At 37.6% G+C, this 16,560-nt stretch overlaps 1 protein-coding gene across 1 annotated transcript in view; it reads left to right on the top strand.

The window, feature by feature from the left end:
• RANBP17 (RAN binding protein 17) overlaps positions 1-16,560 on the top strand; it is a 324,733-nt gene that overhangs the window by 18,086 nt on the left and 290,087 nt on the right. Inside the window, exons 4-6 of the mRNA XM_034655658.1 lie at positions 8,262-8,428; positions 11,685-11,750; positions 15,532-15,636. Coding sequence (XP_034511549.1) covers positions 8,262-8,428; positions 11,685-11,750; positions 15,532-15,636 — 338 coding nt within the window. The remainder of the gene's footprint in view (positions 1-8,261; positions 8,429-11,684; positions 11,751-15,531; positions 15,637-16,560) is intronic.

Raw genomic sequence — 16,560 nt, 5'->3', positions numbered from 1 at the left:
CGGTCTGTAATTCTCCTTTTTGAGGGGGTCTTTGCCTGGTTTGGGGATCAAGGTAATATTAGCCTCATAGAATGAGTTTGGTAGCTTTCCTTCTGTTTCTATTTTTTGAAATAGCTTTAGGAGAATAGGTATTATTTCTTCTTTGAATGTTTGGTAGAATTCCCCAGGAAAACCGTCTGGGCCTGGAGTTTTATTATTTGGAAGGTTGTTTATCACTGACTCAATTTCTTCATAGTTAATTGGCCTATTTAAGAAATCTATTTCTTCCTGTTTCAGTCTTGGTAGTTTATAGGTTTCCAGGAAGGCCTCCATCTCTTCCAGATTGTTTAGTTTTTTGGCATATAGCTGTTGATAAAAGTTTCTAATAATCCTTGCAATTTCAATGGTGCTGGTCGTGACCTCTCCCTTTTCAGTCATAATTTTAATAATCTCAGTCCTTTCTCTTTGTTTTTGGACAAGTTTTGCCAGTGGTCTATCAATTTTATGGATTCTCTCAAAGAACCAGCTTCTAGTCCTGTTGATCTGCTCTACTGTGGTTCTGGTCTCTAATTCATTGATTTCTGCTCTAATCTTGGTCAACTCCTTCCTTGTCAGTGGGTTAGGCCTGTCCCTCTGTTGCTGTTCCAGTTTCTTGAGGTGAGAATATAGAAACTGCATTTTAGATTTTTCTATTCTTTTGAGTGAGGCTTGGATGGCTATGTATTTCCCCCTTAGGACTGCCTTTGCAGTATCCCATAGGTTTTGGACCGTTGTGTATTCATTCTCGTTGGTCTCCATAAATTGTTTAATTTGTTTTTTGATTTCCTGGTTTATCGAGTCATTCTTGAGCAGGATGGTTCTTAGCCTCCAAGTGTTTGAGTTTCTTCCAGGTTTTTCCTTGTGGTTGAGTTCCAATTTCAGAGCGTTGTGGTCTGAGAATATGCAGGGGATAATTTCAATCTTTTGGTATTGGCTGAGACCTGTTTTGTGTCCCAGAGCATGATCTATTCTTGAGAATGTTCCATGGGCATTTGAATAGAATGAGTATTCTTTGGTTCTGGGGTGTAGTGTTCTATATATATCTATGAGGTCCAACTCGTCGAGTATGGCATTCAAAGCCTTTGATTCTTTGCTTAGTTTTTGCCAGGGTGTTCTGTCTATTTCTGATAGTGGGGTGTTGAGGTCCCCTACTATTACTGTGTTCTTATCTATATGTCTCTTTATTTTGGTTAAGAGTTGGCTTGTGTATCTTGCTGCTCCCCTGTTGGGGGCATATATATTAATAATTGTCATATCCACTTGTTGAATACTTCCTTTAAGAATAATATAGTGCCCTTCTGTATCTCTCTCTATGGCCTCTAGTTTAAAATCCAGTCTATCTGATATGAGAATTGCTACTCCAGCTTTCTTTTGAGGTCCATTTGCGTGGAAGATGGTACTCCATCCCCTTACTCTAAGTCTGAATGCATCTTTGGGTTCAAAATGAGTCTCTTGTAGACAGCAAATGGATGGGTCATGTCTTTTTATCCAATCTGCAACCCTGTGGCGTTTTATGGGAGAGTTTAAGCCATTTAGATTGATAGAGATTATTGACAGATATGATTTTAATGATGCCATTTCTCTTTAAAGTCTTTGTATCGGTTGTGACTTGCTGCTCTGTATCACTCTTGGGGCCTTTTTACCTTTATAGAGCCCCCCTTAATATCTCCTGTAGGGCTGGTTTCGTGGTTACGAAATTGGTTAATGATTGGCGATTTTGGAACGTCTTTATTTCTCCATCAATTCTGAATGACAGCTTTGCTGGATAAAGGATCCTTGGCTGCATGTTTTTCTCTGAAAGAGCTTTAAAAATGCCCCCCCAAGCCTTTCTCTCATTCCAGGTCTCTGTAGACAGGTCTGACGTAATCCTGATACCTTTGCCTTGGTACGTGAGAAATTTCTTTGCCCTGGCCGCTTTCAATACTGTATCCTTGGATCTAATATTTGCGAATTGCACTATGACATGCCGTGGCGTAGGTTTGTCCTGGTTGAGCTTGGATGGGGTCCTCTCTGCCTCTTGGACACGAATGCTTGTTTCCCTTGCTAGATTAGGGAAGTTTTCAGCTACAATTTGTTCAAATATCTCTTCTAGACCTCTGTTTTTCTCCACCCCTTCAGGGATGCCGATGATTCTGACATTGGATCGTTTCATAGAGTCAGTAATCTCCCGTAATCTACATTCGTGGGCGTGGATTTTTTTAAGACCAGCTTCTATTTTCGTTTTTTCTTCTACTAACCCATCCTCCAATTCGCTAACGCGTTCCTCTGCCTCGGTGACCCTGGCCGTCAGAGCCTCTAGTTTTGACTGTATTTGGCCCACTGAGTTTTTAATTTCTGTCAGATTCGCTCTCATTTCTGCCCTTAGGGATTCTATATTCTCAGCAACGCTTTCTCTGATGCTTTTTTCAAGTTTACTCATCATCTTGACCATTGTTGCTCTGAATTCCATTTCTGATAATTGGGATACATCCATATGTATTAATTCTGTGGCCGAGGCCAATTCTGTGGCAGAGGCCACAGACTCATTATCTTTTCTTTGCTGGGGGGGACTTCTCCTTCTCGTCATTCTGATGAAGAGAGATTGCAGGGTTGTCCAGAGCCCAAGTGTTGACTGGGACCCAGGCCGTGCGCCCTTGTTTTATAGAGATCTTAGGGATGTGGGCTTCTTCCTTAAAGAGTTTATTTATTTATTTGAGAGAGAGAGAGACAGTCAGCAAGAAAGGGAACCCAAGCAGAGGAGTGGGAGAGGAAGAAGCAGGTTCCCGGTGGAGAAGCCCGATGAAGGACTCCTTACGGAGCGTTGTGATCACACCCTAATCCGAAGACAGGTGCTTGGTGACTGCGCCACTCAGGCGCTCCGGGTTGTGGGCTTCTTGATTTTTCAGCCTGCCTTCTGGGGGAGGGGCCTGCCTGCCGGTACTCAGAAAACCCTGTTTGGGTAGAGTCTCTGTGTCCCTTGCGAGGGGGGATGGGGATGGGCACCCTGTGAGCCGGTATTTCCGGGCTTTTGTTCTCTGGCGGCTTTCCCTGGCGGTTTGCTATGCCTCTTCTGAGAGAGCAGCAGCGGCTGAAATTCAGCCTCTGTCTCAGAACAGAGGGATCGCGGATCGTTCTCCACTGATGTTCTGGCCACTTTAACTCTGTTTCTGTTGGTGCTGCTCAACCCTGCAGCATCCCGGGCTGTGCGCCCCACACCCGGCGTCCCAGCCCTCACTTCCAGGGCCGGCACGTCTCTGTCCTTTGTGTTTCCAACCCCGCCAGCCGCCAGCCGCCCCGCGCGGGCTCCCGGAGCTCCCCGTCTCAGTCTGGTGTCTCACGGGTGCTGACCGCGAGTCCGCCTGCTCCCCCGTGCAGGTGGCCCTCCAGCCGCCAGCCGCCCCGCGGACGCTCCCGGAGCTCCCGGTCTCAGCCTCGATCCAGTGAGCACACCGGAGCTCCGGAGCTCCGTGAGATGCTTGGTGGTGCACGCTCCCGGCTCACGGACTCAGTCTGCCGTTTCCAGAGTGCGGGTCCGCGGTCCGCCCGCTCCCCGGTGCAGGTGGCCCGCCAGCCGCCCTGCGCGCGCGCTCCTGGAGCTCGCGTTCTAAGTCTGTTGTCTCGCGGGTGCCGTCCGCGAGTCCGCCTGCTCCCCCGTGCAGGTGGCCCGCCAACCGCCAGCCGTCCCGCGTGCGCTCCCGGAGCTCCCTTCTCAGCCTGCTGTCTCAAGCGTGCGGGTCCGCGGTCTGTCCGCTCCCCCTTGCAGGTGGCTACCGCTTCCCGGCGCCCTGACACGGCGGCTCCCTCCCCCTTCTGTTTAGCTTCCGATATCTGTGCGCGGTTTCATGGCTCCCCGCTTCGTACCTCGATACTCAGCGCTGGAGATGTTCATTTGTAGAGATCCAGATGTATCTTCCTGCGTCTCAGGCTGATTCCGTGGATATTCCTGCTGGTCTGGTACCTATCCAGCTCAACTCAGGGGACCGGCTGAAAAAGGGGTCCCCTACTCCTCCGCCATCTTAACCTCCCTCCTGACTTATTTTTTTTTTAAATAAATACTTCAATAAAAAGAGGAACACATTTTAAAGGAAATTTGGAAAAAAGAGAAAAATAGAAACTTAGAACACAATTTCAAGCAACAAATGACGTGTTCTCTTTATGAGTTTCTTTGGTTTAACTTACTGCTCTTATTTCTGCAAGTAGATTAGAATGTCACGACATGTCTGACATATGTCAGTAGAATAATTGGCATGTCAGTTAAAGTGGAAATTGTGAATAATTGCTTCAGCAGTCACGTTGCCTTTACATCACCTCAGAAAACCTCAGATTTTCAAGATGTGGTCCCAGACTACATATCTCTTTATTTTCCAACATTAAGTCTATTGCCAGTTTTCTGTATTCACCACACTGCTTTCTACCTTTATTAATGTAATTAACAATGGGTTACTGTTGCTCATCAGTTAAATACCATTTCCTTAGCTTAGCATTCAAGTCTCTTCATGAGCTTATAATTGTTGGACCATTCTTGTAACCTTGTATGTTCATTGGTACTGACCTGGTAGTTGTGCCAGAAGGTCTTCCCCTCATGCCGTGTTATTTCTGCCTTGGTGCCTTTTTTGTTGTTTCTCTGGTCTTTTATTCAAATGAAAGTGTAGCTTAAGTTTAATTACCTATATAAGTTAGTCCTCCTTCCTTCCCTCCTCCTTTCCTTCCTTCCCTTCAAACAGCTTTATTGAGATGTAATTTATATACCATAAAGTTTGTTTTAAATGTACAATTAATGATTTTTAGTAAAAATACAGTGTTATGTGAACATCATTACAATTCAGCATTGGAACATTTCTGTCACCCCCAAAAGATCCCCCGTGCTGATTTAGTCAGTTCTGCCCCTATACCACCAACCACTAGGATGCTTTTCGCCTCTGTAGATTCACTTTTGGTGGTTATTTTATATAAATACAGTCACACCATATGTAGGTCTTTGCATCTGGCTTCTTTCACTTAGCAAAATGTTTTTGAGATTTATCCATGTTGTAGCATATATCAATATTTTATTCCTTTTTATTCCTTTTTATTGTAGAGTAATATTCCATTGTATAGATATATGGTGTTTTGTTATCCATTCGCTACTTGATGGACAGTTGGGTTATTTCTGCTTTTTGGCCACAATGAATAATGTTATTGTGAACATTGACATACAAGTCTTTGTGTGGACATATGTTTTCATTTCTTTTCAGTAGATACCTAGGAGTGGAGTTGCTGTGTCATAAGTAAGTTTATGTTTAACTTTTAAAGAAACCACCAAACTGTGTTCCAAAGTGCGTGGACCACTTTATATTGTCAGCAGCAATGGGAGAAGGTTCCAGGTTCTCCACATCCTCACCTCATAAGTCTTACCTTGATCTTCTTGTGATAGTTTCTTTTGTCCCATGTATTCTTTCTCTCCAAATATTTCATAAGCTAGCTTTCTAGACATAGCTTATAGCCCAAATTTTTGTGTTCTTAGAATTTGGAGTTATTTCCATCGAAGAATTTTTTAGTTGAATATTGAGGTTGTTTACCTTCTCTTTACTTTTTTCTCAAATAACATACTAGCTAGCCTTAGGGACCAAAGTAGAGATAGAATCTTTCCTCTTTTCTTTTGTATTCTTGTTGTATGTTTTCTGATAGATTTTGTGGCATATATATATATATATATATATATGCATTTTTTTTACCTGAAATCAGTTAGTCAAAAAGTATTTAATATTAAATTCCCATAATGTGTAATACCAAAAACATCAGTCTAATTATGATAAATTCCCAAAGACTGCAAGTTTGGACTTAGAGTTTTGACTTACTCATTACTACTAAGACATTACTACTAAGACATATGGTTTGGCCAGTATTTGGAAGCAACAAATGAACAAAAACTTAAACCAAAACAACCTGACTTAGTCCCATTTTGGCCACTGTGACAAGTTATTTCACCTCTTTGACTTTCATATCTTTTACCTAAGAAACAAGTAATACTAACAATAGTATAAGAGCAATATCTTCACATTGCTTTGAGAGCCCCATAAGGAATTTGCTAGGAAGCATTTCTAACATGCATCGTAAATGCTAAATGGTACACAGGGTTCGACACTCAAAGAGCCTCTAGTGTATAGCTTTCCAACTTTCTGTTAACTTCTGTCTGGGAGGTTTTTTTTAGCTGTTTTATTTCGTTTTCTTGTGTGTCGTCTTGAGCATTTCATTTTCTTCTTGGTATGGCTTTTCTCTGTTATCTTGGGCTGGTGATGATGAGATGGGTATTGTTTTATTTTATTGTTATCATGGACACTTACTAAATGGGAAAAATATTAGAAGTTATGTAAAACATGAGAGTATTTTATGTAAAGCATTCAGCTAAAATTACAAAAATATAGTCTACTAATTTTTTTCTGCCTTAGATAATAAACTCGTTAGCCAGTGTCTTTACTTGGGCAGTCTGGGAAGGTGTGTTATTGGTACCTACCTTAAATGTCAAACTTGGTTTATCTCCCATTTGGTGGTTTTATTATTTTGAGATTACCTTCCTAGTGGTTATCATTATCCACATGCAGATTCCCACATCCCCTCCAAGTTAAAATTTTTCAAGATAGTAAAAATGAAGTAAATAAACCAGATTTTCTTTTATATTTTAGAAGCAGTGTCATCTTCTTAAGCTTCATTATAGAGATAAAATGTTACAAATAATGAAGCTTAGGATATCCATATCACTATAATCCATAGGAGAAATCCTTTTCAGATTTAGCTTAATTCTAGGAAAATTTGTGCTTTTTAAAAAAGATTTAATTTCGGGCGCCCGAGTGGCTCAGTTGGTTAAGTGTCTGCCTTTGGTTCAGGTTCCTGGGATTGAGCCTTGTATCAGGCTCCCTGCTCAGCAGGGAGTCTCCTTCTCCCTCTGCTCCTCACCCTGCCCGTGTTCCTTCTCTTCTCCCTCTCTGTGTCTCAAATAAATATTTATTTATTTATATTATTAAATTATTATTTATATTTATATAATATTTATATTATGTTATATTATAAATAATTATTTGCATAACTATATAATCTTGATGTCAATAAAAATTAAGGTTGAAATATGGTAGTCATGAGAATTTTTTTTAATGTAAGACTCTCACTACGGCTGTTTCCATTAAAGCTATTTTTAGTTAAATATTGAGGTATTTACCTTTTCTTCACTCTTTTCCCTAATGGTATGCTGGCCTTTGGGCCCAAAGTAGAAGTGGAATCTTTTCCTTTTAAAAATTTTTTCCCTTTATTTTTCTGTTATTTTTATGTTTCTTCTGGCATATTTGTTACCTGACCTCAATTATTCGATCCAATAGGAAACTCATAGCTGACTTCGCTACCCACTTTTAATGATTTTGGCATATCAACTTTGTTTCAAGTTTAACTTACTGTTTACTATTTAATTTAATTTTTAATTTACTATTCTATTTGTACTTTCCATAACTTATATAGATATTTTATCATACTGTACTATTTGTATTTTTTATACCATTTAAACCAGATAGCATACAGTTTTGCTATAATAAGACATATGCCTCCGTAGAAGTGACTGTGTTATGCATTGTTATGCAATAAAATCACAGGGCTCATGGGAGAAATGGGATATGGAGATAAAACTCAGACACATGAAAAAAAAAAGAAATCTAATAAAAGGTTTAGTAGAGTTTTACACATTAAATGGTTAAGAAATACTTAAATAGTAGAATAAATAAGCATTTTATCTTGAAGAAGACCTGAATTTTGTTTTTGGATGTGGACTTCAGAAAGGTTACAGTTTGTGAGTTATAATGAAGTGGTGGAAGGAAAGTGATTGGAAATAGGATGGAAAAGTATAAAACCAGGTAAGGATGCATGGGCAGGTAACACAGGAGGTGAACTGAGATAGCCACTAGATGTTTGAGGTGTATGCATTTTGTATATGGTTTGCTTCATTTGGCCTGGTTGCAGTTATCTGTATTTCCCTGGCAGTTTTTTCTACATGAAATCGTGCAAAAACAAAAGCAACATTCTTATTATACACAAATTATCCTCTAATATATAAATTGAATTGGAGCAAATTTCTTTTTTCACAGTAAGACTTGTAGCAGAAATGACTATTTAAATAAGTATGTTATCTTGGAGAAAGGGATTAACTTTTTGTCAAAGCATGTGTCATTACCATCTGTTTTTCTTCACATGATTCACATTATGTTACGGAAAAGTTCAAAAGATCACAGAATATTTTCTTACAGGAAACTACATTCTTAATTATGTGGCATCACAACCCAAGCTGCCACCCTTTGTTATCCAAGCGCTAATTCAAGTCATTGCTAAAATCACTAAACTGGGATGGTTTGAGGTTCAGAAAGACCAGTTTGTCTTCAGAGAAATTATTGCTGATGTGAAGAAGTTCCTTCAGGTAAGAAGGCATTATTACATTATTAGAACATCATTAGTTATTGTTGGTTTTGGTTTAGAAACTTTCTTTTCTTAAAGCTGTATGGTTTGTTCTGTGACTACCAGTACCATATTAATTATGACATATTGTTTATCCTCTGGACCCTTTATTTTTTATTGCCAGTAAATGAGCATCATGCCATTATAAATGTTCCAAACCAGAAGAACGAGCATTAAAATGTTAGAAAATACACAAAAATTAGAAAATTTCAAAAATACATATTCTGTCCTTTCTAACATGCATGTCTGTGTACTACATATATACAAAACGGATCTAATATTTTTCATGTATTATGTGATGTAATGCGCATTACATCTCTGTGAAGTGCATCTCATTTGCAAATGAGAAAACTGAGGCTTAGGAAATTTAGGTGAATTGCATAACGTTGCACAGTGACCTAGTAAAGCACAGAGCGAGCACTTCAGCAAGTTTTCTAACATAAGAAATACGTATATTTAACTTTTGCATTAGACCATGTTGACTATGCTAGTTTCTCAGGGTTATTTTTAATTTAAATGATTCAAGTTATAGCATATGCACATTTCACCTATGCAAATTCAGGTATTTGAACCGTAAAAAATAAGAAAAAGAAAAATAAGCAAGAGGACAGACATATGCATTGTGCTGGTGATTCCAGTTGCCATTGCACACATTACTATATGTCTTGAGGCATGATGTGGCAAACTTAAATCTGCTATTTCCAGTCTCTGCATGCCTCTTAGGGTGACCATCCTGCCTTGCTCAGTGTGGTTCAGATATTTAAAGATACATATTTTTTCATACAAACATTATCCCTAATTGCAAGAAAAGCACTTTAGCTGGTACTCTGCTGCAGAAGCAGTGATCTGTTACAGTTCTTGAGGAAAAACTGGCAGTTTGGATTGAGAGATGGTTCAGTATTGGTTTATTGGCAATTAGAGGCAATTTGGACTTTCTGAGATTTTATTTCTTATGCAGTAAATCCCTGTGTAAGATGTAACTCTACCATGTAGTGCGATTCTAGAAATCTCAGAATATGAAACACTAGACTATGCTGCTTCTCTTTTATTCATACTGTTAAAACCCTGGTTAACAAATATTTAATCATCTAAAACTTCACAGGAATAAATGTATTTTTAGCCCTGAGGAGGGCAGCCCTGGGGTGGTGGGATAGTTTATTCAGAGACAAATGACTTCCTTACTCCAGAGTTGTATTCATAATTTTGGCTAACAAACTAGCAACCCTCTCTTGGCATTTACTAAGATCATACACAGCTCATCAAGAATCATTAGTGTAGGCAAGAATAGACTTCAGAGTTGTTTTTTTTTTTTTTAAATAAAAGGAAGGTTGAAAATTGAATGGAATGAAGTCATTCTTGTTGGTTAACATTTCTCAAGCTCTCTGTCCAGTGGCTGGTTAGTTGTACTTAAACTGAGCTTTAGTGTGTTTTTGTCAGTTTTGGAAAACCAGAAGAAAAAAAGTTTTGTCTTCAAAGTTTGTCAAAGTATCACAAAAATAAGCAGTTGCTTTCTGGGTATGACTTAACCTAACTTTAAGTCATGAGAAAGGCAACTGACTAAATGTTTAAGTACTCAAATATAGTACCACATGGTTCCTTTGGGTATTAGCAGCTTCTCTGAATTTTGTACTAAAAATTATTTTAAATTTGCTAAGTCTTTAGTGCCCTGAAGTTTTGTACATCTTCTTTTCTCTGTTATTGCAGTCTTATTGCTGCTACACTACAAACATTGATGGGCTTCCCTTCTACATACATACCCAGGAGAGCCTCCTGTCGTCTGTGGCAGTGCTTTCCAAATTACTGATTCACAACAAGATAAGGAGCAGAATATAAATCAACGTGGTGCTTCCTTAACTGAGGAAGACTTGCAATGAAAAAAAGGCCAGCAGAACTCAGCAGTGGACTTAGTAGGGACTTAGCTGGCTTATAATCTTGTGCAACCTCTTTTATCTCCTCTTGAACCAGTACCAAGCCATTCTGAGATTGGCATTGAGTTTGCAGATGACTGCAGGTGGTCAGGGAGCAGCACTTTGGGGAGCATTGACCTGGTGTACTCAGAGGATGGATGCTTCAGTAACAAAGTCTGTAGCCCAGTTCAAACAGTTGAGATTGTTGTGAAGGGCCATAAAGAATTAAAATGCAAAAATTGTGAGACGTGTCTTTGTTTTTTTATCCTGAATTAATAAATAGAAGGAATGACCAACTATAAAATTAAGACGTGAAAAATTTGTAATCTGTATTAGTGCTTTATTATGATTACACTATAATTGAATGTTACTTTATTTTTTTAAAAGATTTATTTATTTATTTGAGAAAGAGAGAGTGCGTAGGGGTTGGGGGTGGGGCAGAGGGAGAGAAAGAATCTTAGGCTGACTGTGCTGAGCATGAGCCTTATGTGGGGCTCGATCTTACGACCCTGAGATCATGACCTGAGCTGAAATCAAGAGTCAGACACTCAACTGACTGAGCCACCCAGGCACCCCTGGATGTTACATTTTTAATTTTTATACTTCTAGTGTGATTTTTGTAGTAAGGTAGTTTGTTAGTAATGGTGCATGTAAAATCTGAATTTTGATTTGAAGGAAGTTTTTGAGATTAAATTGGAAGCTGATTAAATTAAAAACATTATAGAGGCTATGAAACTATATATATCATATTGATAGTCATGTATTTATTTACCCCAGTGTATTGGGTACTTTAGAAGCCTTCATTTTAGATATCATAATACATGCATACACATGCACTATTAAATAATATTAAAAGGGCCTAAGTGATCTTATGTGATATTAGATTGAGAGATTTAGATTAGTTCCTAAGCTATTATTTATTGAGTGCAGCTATCTCAGTAGCCTTCAAGCAAATTTATAGAACTAAAAAGCATTTTTTGTTCATTCTTATGCATAGTCTCATGAAAAGTACTAAGCTCTTGTATTTTAAGGTTTAGTTTAATATAAGTCCTGGGTGCTATAAACATTTCGTAGAGTACTGTGCAGTTCTAAGGTGGATGAGTTTTTTTTCCCACTCCACTCTGTGTGTACCTACATTTATCCTTCAAAAAATGAACTTGACATTATTTTTGTAGACCTCGTAATGATTTTTCCATATATTTTAGTAGGTACATTACTAAGAAAATGTGATGTTTCAGTATTTATTTGTTTACACATTAAGAACCGCTACTATGTCTCTACTTAGGGTACACTTGGTTGTTTTCTCCATAGGGTACTGTGGAGCACTGCATAATAGGAGTTATAATCCTTTCAGAGTTGACTCAGGAGATGAACCTGGTAAGCCTTCCATCTAATAATGACATGAAGTTTGCTAGGAAATGCTGATTCTTTCATATAAAATGTTTGTGGGGCATGAAACTCTGAATAATCAAGTCTTTTGTGTATTTTATTGGTGGGATAATTGGGTATTGGAACACTTATATTATTGAAAGTAACAGCAATAGTGTAAAGTACGACAAGGATGAGGGAATTAGACATGGTGCTTGCTCCGTGACAGCTGGTAAATTGTCCTTTTATCCTCTCTATATAGTAATACACTAAGCATAAGAAATAAATTATATGAAGAGAAAGAAACCTTTATTTGCTTACAAAGAAAAGACAAGCAGTTTGGTGAATGGATTCTCAACAATGAGTACACAGCAGGACTCCTCAAAGAACAGGCCACTTGGCACGTGGCCACTTGCTAGCATGGATTTTCACCCTGTACAAGGAGAGTTTCCAGAAGCTTTGCTTCCCCCCAACAGTGCCTTTATGAGCTCAGCAGCTGAGCACATTGTCACCTGTTTCTGTTCACTTTTGGTTCTAAACAGAGCAAAAGCAGAAGTTGGGTTCTGTGTGGGATAATGTTAAAATAAAGGAGAATAAAAGTAGTGTTTATAATTTTAAAACTGTTGTCATGTTGAGTAGTCTGCATTTGTGTGTGTGTGTGTGTGTGTGTGTGTATAAATATGAAGAGCTTGCGTACCCAGGATTACTTGCCCACTCCCTTTGGAGAGTCTGTGTAGTTCCTGTGCATAAAAAAAGTCACCCAAAATAACTGTTTTCAGCTTGTGTTGAGTCAGGAATTAGATAATGTTTCTAGTTTTATTGGATGGTTAGCTTACATTTAAAATGATCCCTTAGTTTATCACAGACCTCACTCCCTGACTCCTCCACCCCAGAGTATGTAAAGATTTCTCGCCTTATGGTTGTATACCAGTGTCTGTTTGTCCCAGAAATGAACCAGTTCGGAATTGTGCGTCTCATTTATTTGATGTTTTATTAGTCTCCATCGATCTGGAAAAATTCCTCAATTTTTCCCTCACTTTTCATGACCTTAGTATTTGTGAAAATTACAGGTCAGTTTTGTGAAATGCCCCTCAATTTGGGATTGTCTGATATTTCTTTATTATTAGATTCAGATTATGCATCTTGGTTAGGAATATCACAGAAATGATACTGTCATTGTCTCCAGTCAGGAAGCACATAATTTGATTTGTTACATTACTAATGATGTTGACTTTGGTTACATGATGAAGATTGTCTCCACCAGGCTTCTCTTTTTTTTTTTTTTTTTTTAAAGATTTTATTTATTTATTCGACAGAGATAGAGACAGCCAGCGAGAGAAGGAACACAAGCAGGGGGAGTGGGAGAGGAAGAAGCAGGCTCATAGTGGAAGAGCCTGACGTGGGGCTCGATCCCATAACCCCGGGATCACGCCCTGAGCCGAAGGCAGACGCTTAACCGCTGTGCCACCCAGGCGCCCCTCCACCAGGCTTCTCTAATTGTAGATTTTTTTTTCTCCTTTGTAAATAATAACTTTTTAAGACTGAAAATACCCATTCCTCATCAGACTTTCAGTTTATTCACTTATTTATATCAGTATGGATTCCTGGCTTCCTATTTTATTTAGTAGGTTATAATTTGTTGCTAACGTTATATTTTGATGCTCACATTTTACGATTTGGCCAGTAGAAACTCTTTCGAGGTAGCTTGCATGTCCATTTGACACTTACTCATCAGTTTTTGAATATTTTCTTTCCTTTTGGAGTGAGATGTTCTAGGCTTATCTTGTATATAACCAAGTGCTTTTGAAAAAAGCTTCAAGGTCTGAAGTGTGATTTTGGTTTTATATGGTAAAAAATATATGGCTTTTGTGGCATATTTTACTTAGTCTGATTTTATGGCATTTATAGTTTGAACAAGCATTTGTAAGTGCTTCTGAACCAGGCAGCAGGAAGATCTATAATGCATGGTGAAAATCAAATACTATCATTGTTAAATGTGGGCTAGGTAAATTCATGTAATGTCAATAACAAGATGTATTTTTTAAGAAAAACATCTAAACTTGAGGTTTCCTAAAAGAAGATTATATGCTATCTTGTTTTTTTTCAAAGCCAAGTCTGTGTTCTACTATTCCTGGAGGATATTCAATATGTAATCATCAAGAAGTAAAATATCCTTTATCTACCTTGTAGAGGCATCCATATACAGTAGACAATAGATGCATAGTCCCTCTTCTCTCAAAAAACTGGGTATCAATGAGTAAAACAAGTAAAATAAGCAGGTAGGCCTTAAAGAGAACTGAAATAAGACCCGGATTTGTATTTTAGCTCTATTGTTTACTACTTTGGACAAACTTCTGAACATCTTTAAACTTACAGACTTACTGTCTGTAAAGTGAGAATGACGCCTTCCAGGATCTTATTAAGATTAGATAAGCTACTAGCTCAGGGCCTAGTATGTACAAGTGCTCCATAAGAGGTTCTTGTGTTCGTGGTATAGATATGGTAGTAATGAGAGGTTGGTCCAAGATAGTGTGCCTGTAAACTTTAATTTTTATATGTAAGAAGAGGATAATTTATTTTTCACGGGTTATTTTAAGAAGTACGTGAAATAATATGTGAAGAGTACTTCTTAAATCATAATTGAAATACTGTATGCTATTATTAATTTGTATTAAGGAAAAGTTTTTATAAATTGAGGGAAATATTATAAGAGAGACAGACTGAAGTTTGATTTAAAAGAAAGGAAGAATGTTGGAAATGCTAATTTGAGCCTTACATATTGGTTACAGATTCCAGTAACTACTTTCTGTAATCACTTCTGTTATGTTTCATGTTTCTATAAGTAAATGTGGCATTTAAGTATAGTCTAAATTGTATGATGGAGCTTAGGAATTATCAGATAATCAATTTTGAGCTCATTGCTTTTTTTTTTTTAATCTATAAGCATTAGCAAAGAAAATGGTTTATTTTCTTCTTCCAAATAGCAAAAGGAATGCTATAGCAACTGTAGCCCGTGGTGTTAATAGTCATTTTGGTATCAGACTTCAGCTTTGTTTGCCGTTGATAAATGAAAGTATTAATGGCATTAATAGTATAGTTTTGACCATATCATATTTTAGATTAGAGGCTCCAGAACTCTTCATAAATTTAGTCTTAACAGTTATTTATCAATAACTAATAAATATTCAGAGGGAAGGTACTATTGCTTATAAGATTTCTGGTTATTTATTATTTCTGCCTTGGTTTCTTTTTAAAACACCAAGGATATATGAACCAATGACGTTTCTGGTGTATATAGAAATATTACTTTTGTGTGAAGAATTATTCTGTAATTGATTATTAACTGATTCACAGAAAGTTAGAATTTGAAGATTATCTTAGGGATTCTTGTTTTATAGGAGGAATCTGAGGAACAGGGAAGTTGTTACTTGCCTAATGTGAAATAGTACATGGTGTAGGAGTTAATAGCCTTAGGATCCATCTACTACTTTATAATCTGTGTTCATATTGCATCTGAAAGTATGATCAATTTTGGTTTTTAATTTTGGGATTGGTATGGTTAGAAAGAGCAATGAATTGGAACAGTCCAGAAATTTGGGTTCTGTCAGTGGGTCTGCCATGAACTCTTTGAGTAACATTAAGCAAGGCACTTACCCCAGTAGATTTTTAAAAGCTCTCTTCACTCTGTACTTGATGCTTCTTTAATCGTTATTTCCATTCCTTTTCTTAGTAAATTTTTGCTTTGCTATTTGCTCAGTCTGGTTAAATAAATTCATCTTGATCTTTCTAGGTTGATTATTCTAGACCTTCAGCAAAACACAGGAAAATAGCTACCTCATTTCGTGACACTTCTCTCAAAGACATTTTAGTGCTAGCATGCTCTCTTCTAAAAGAGGTAAGTTATTTAATAATTCAATATCCTACGTAGAGTATTTAGGAAATTTTAAGTTTCAGAAGAATTTCAAATGAATCCCCCTTCTCCAACCCCCATTCTGCCTTTTGAATTGTTATTGTGAATAATCTTAATTTAAGTACAGTAGCTTTCCAGAAGTCTTAAGAGGTTCCAAAAAATTCACTTTTATTTACCAGGGACATAATAAAACAAAATCCAAAGGGAATTCAGTAACTCATCTTTAGTAGTTTCATTGCCTTCCTACTACTACTGTAGATTATTTATTACAGAAGCTAATTGAGACTTAGTTTCTTTATTTTAGTTGCGTGTATTTTAATGGGATGCAGATGAACAATGAAATGGCAGTATGTTTTCCTAATTCATCAGTTATCAATATTTATTCATAGGTGAGCCAAGACAGTTAACTTTAATAATTTCTTTGGGAAATAATATTTTCTCATTTGCTGTTTGGTACCCTGTTGAACATTAGGGATAGTACAATTAATAATTATATTGTGTTTGCTTGTAATATAGGGATTCCATCATGTTGTTCAAACTTTAATTGGCCTAGTATAGCATTTCCTACAGTATGTTCTACTAGGTACCGGTTTCTAATTATTTCAGTTCTCTGGTATAGTTAGTAACAGGAAAACTGCTGCATTAGGCCAGACTGAAAGACCTTCTATTATTTTTTAAATTTTCCTTTTGTATGGAAAATTTTAACGTATGCAAAAGAAGGTGGAAGAGTCTAATGAACTCCTTTGGATCCATCCGCCAGTTAAGCAGTGACAGCTCATAACCAGTCTCTTTTCATCTCTGTACTTTTCAAACAACTCTTTCTTTTTGTGTTACTCTTGAAGCAGAATCCCAAACTTCTATCGCTTCCTCCACAGATATTTTACAATGTGTCTTTACGAGGTAATAATC

Source organism: Ailuropoda melanoleuca, chromosome 3, assembly GCF_002007445.2.
Source record: "Ailuropoda melanoleuca isolate Jingjing chromosome 3, ASM200744v2, whole genome shotgun sequence".
Classification (NCBI taxonomy): domain Eukaryota; kingdom Metazoa; phylum Chordata; class Mammalia; order Carnivora; family Ursidae; genus Ailuropoda; species Ailuropoda melanoleuca.
The sequence above is the reverse complement of the archived record's forward strand: the minus strand, read 5'-3'. Positions and strand labels throughout refer to the sequence as shown.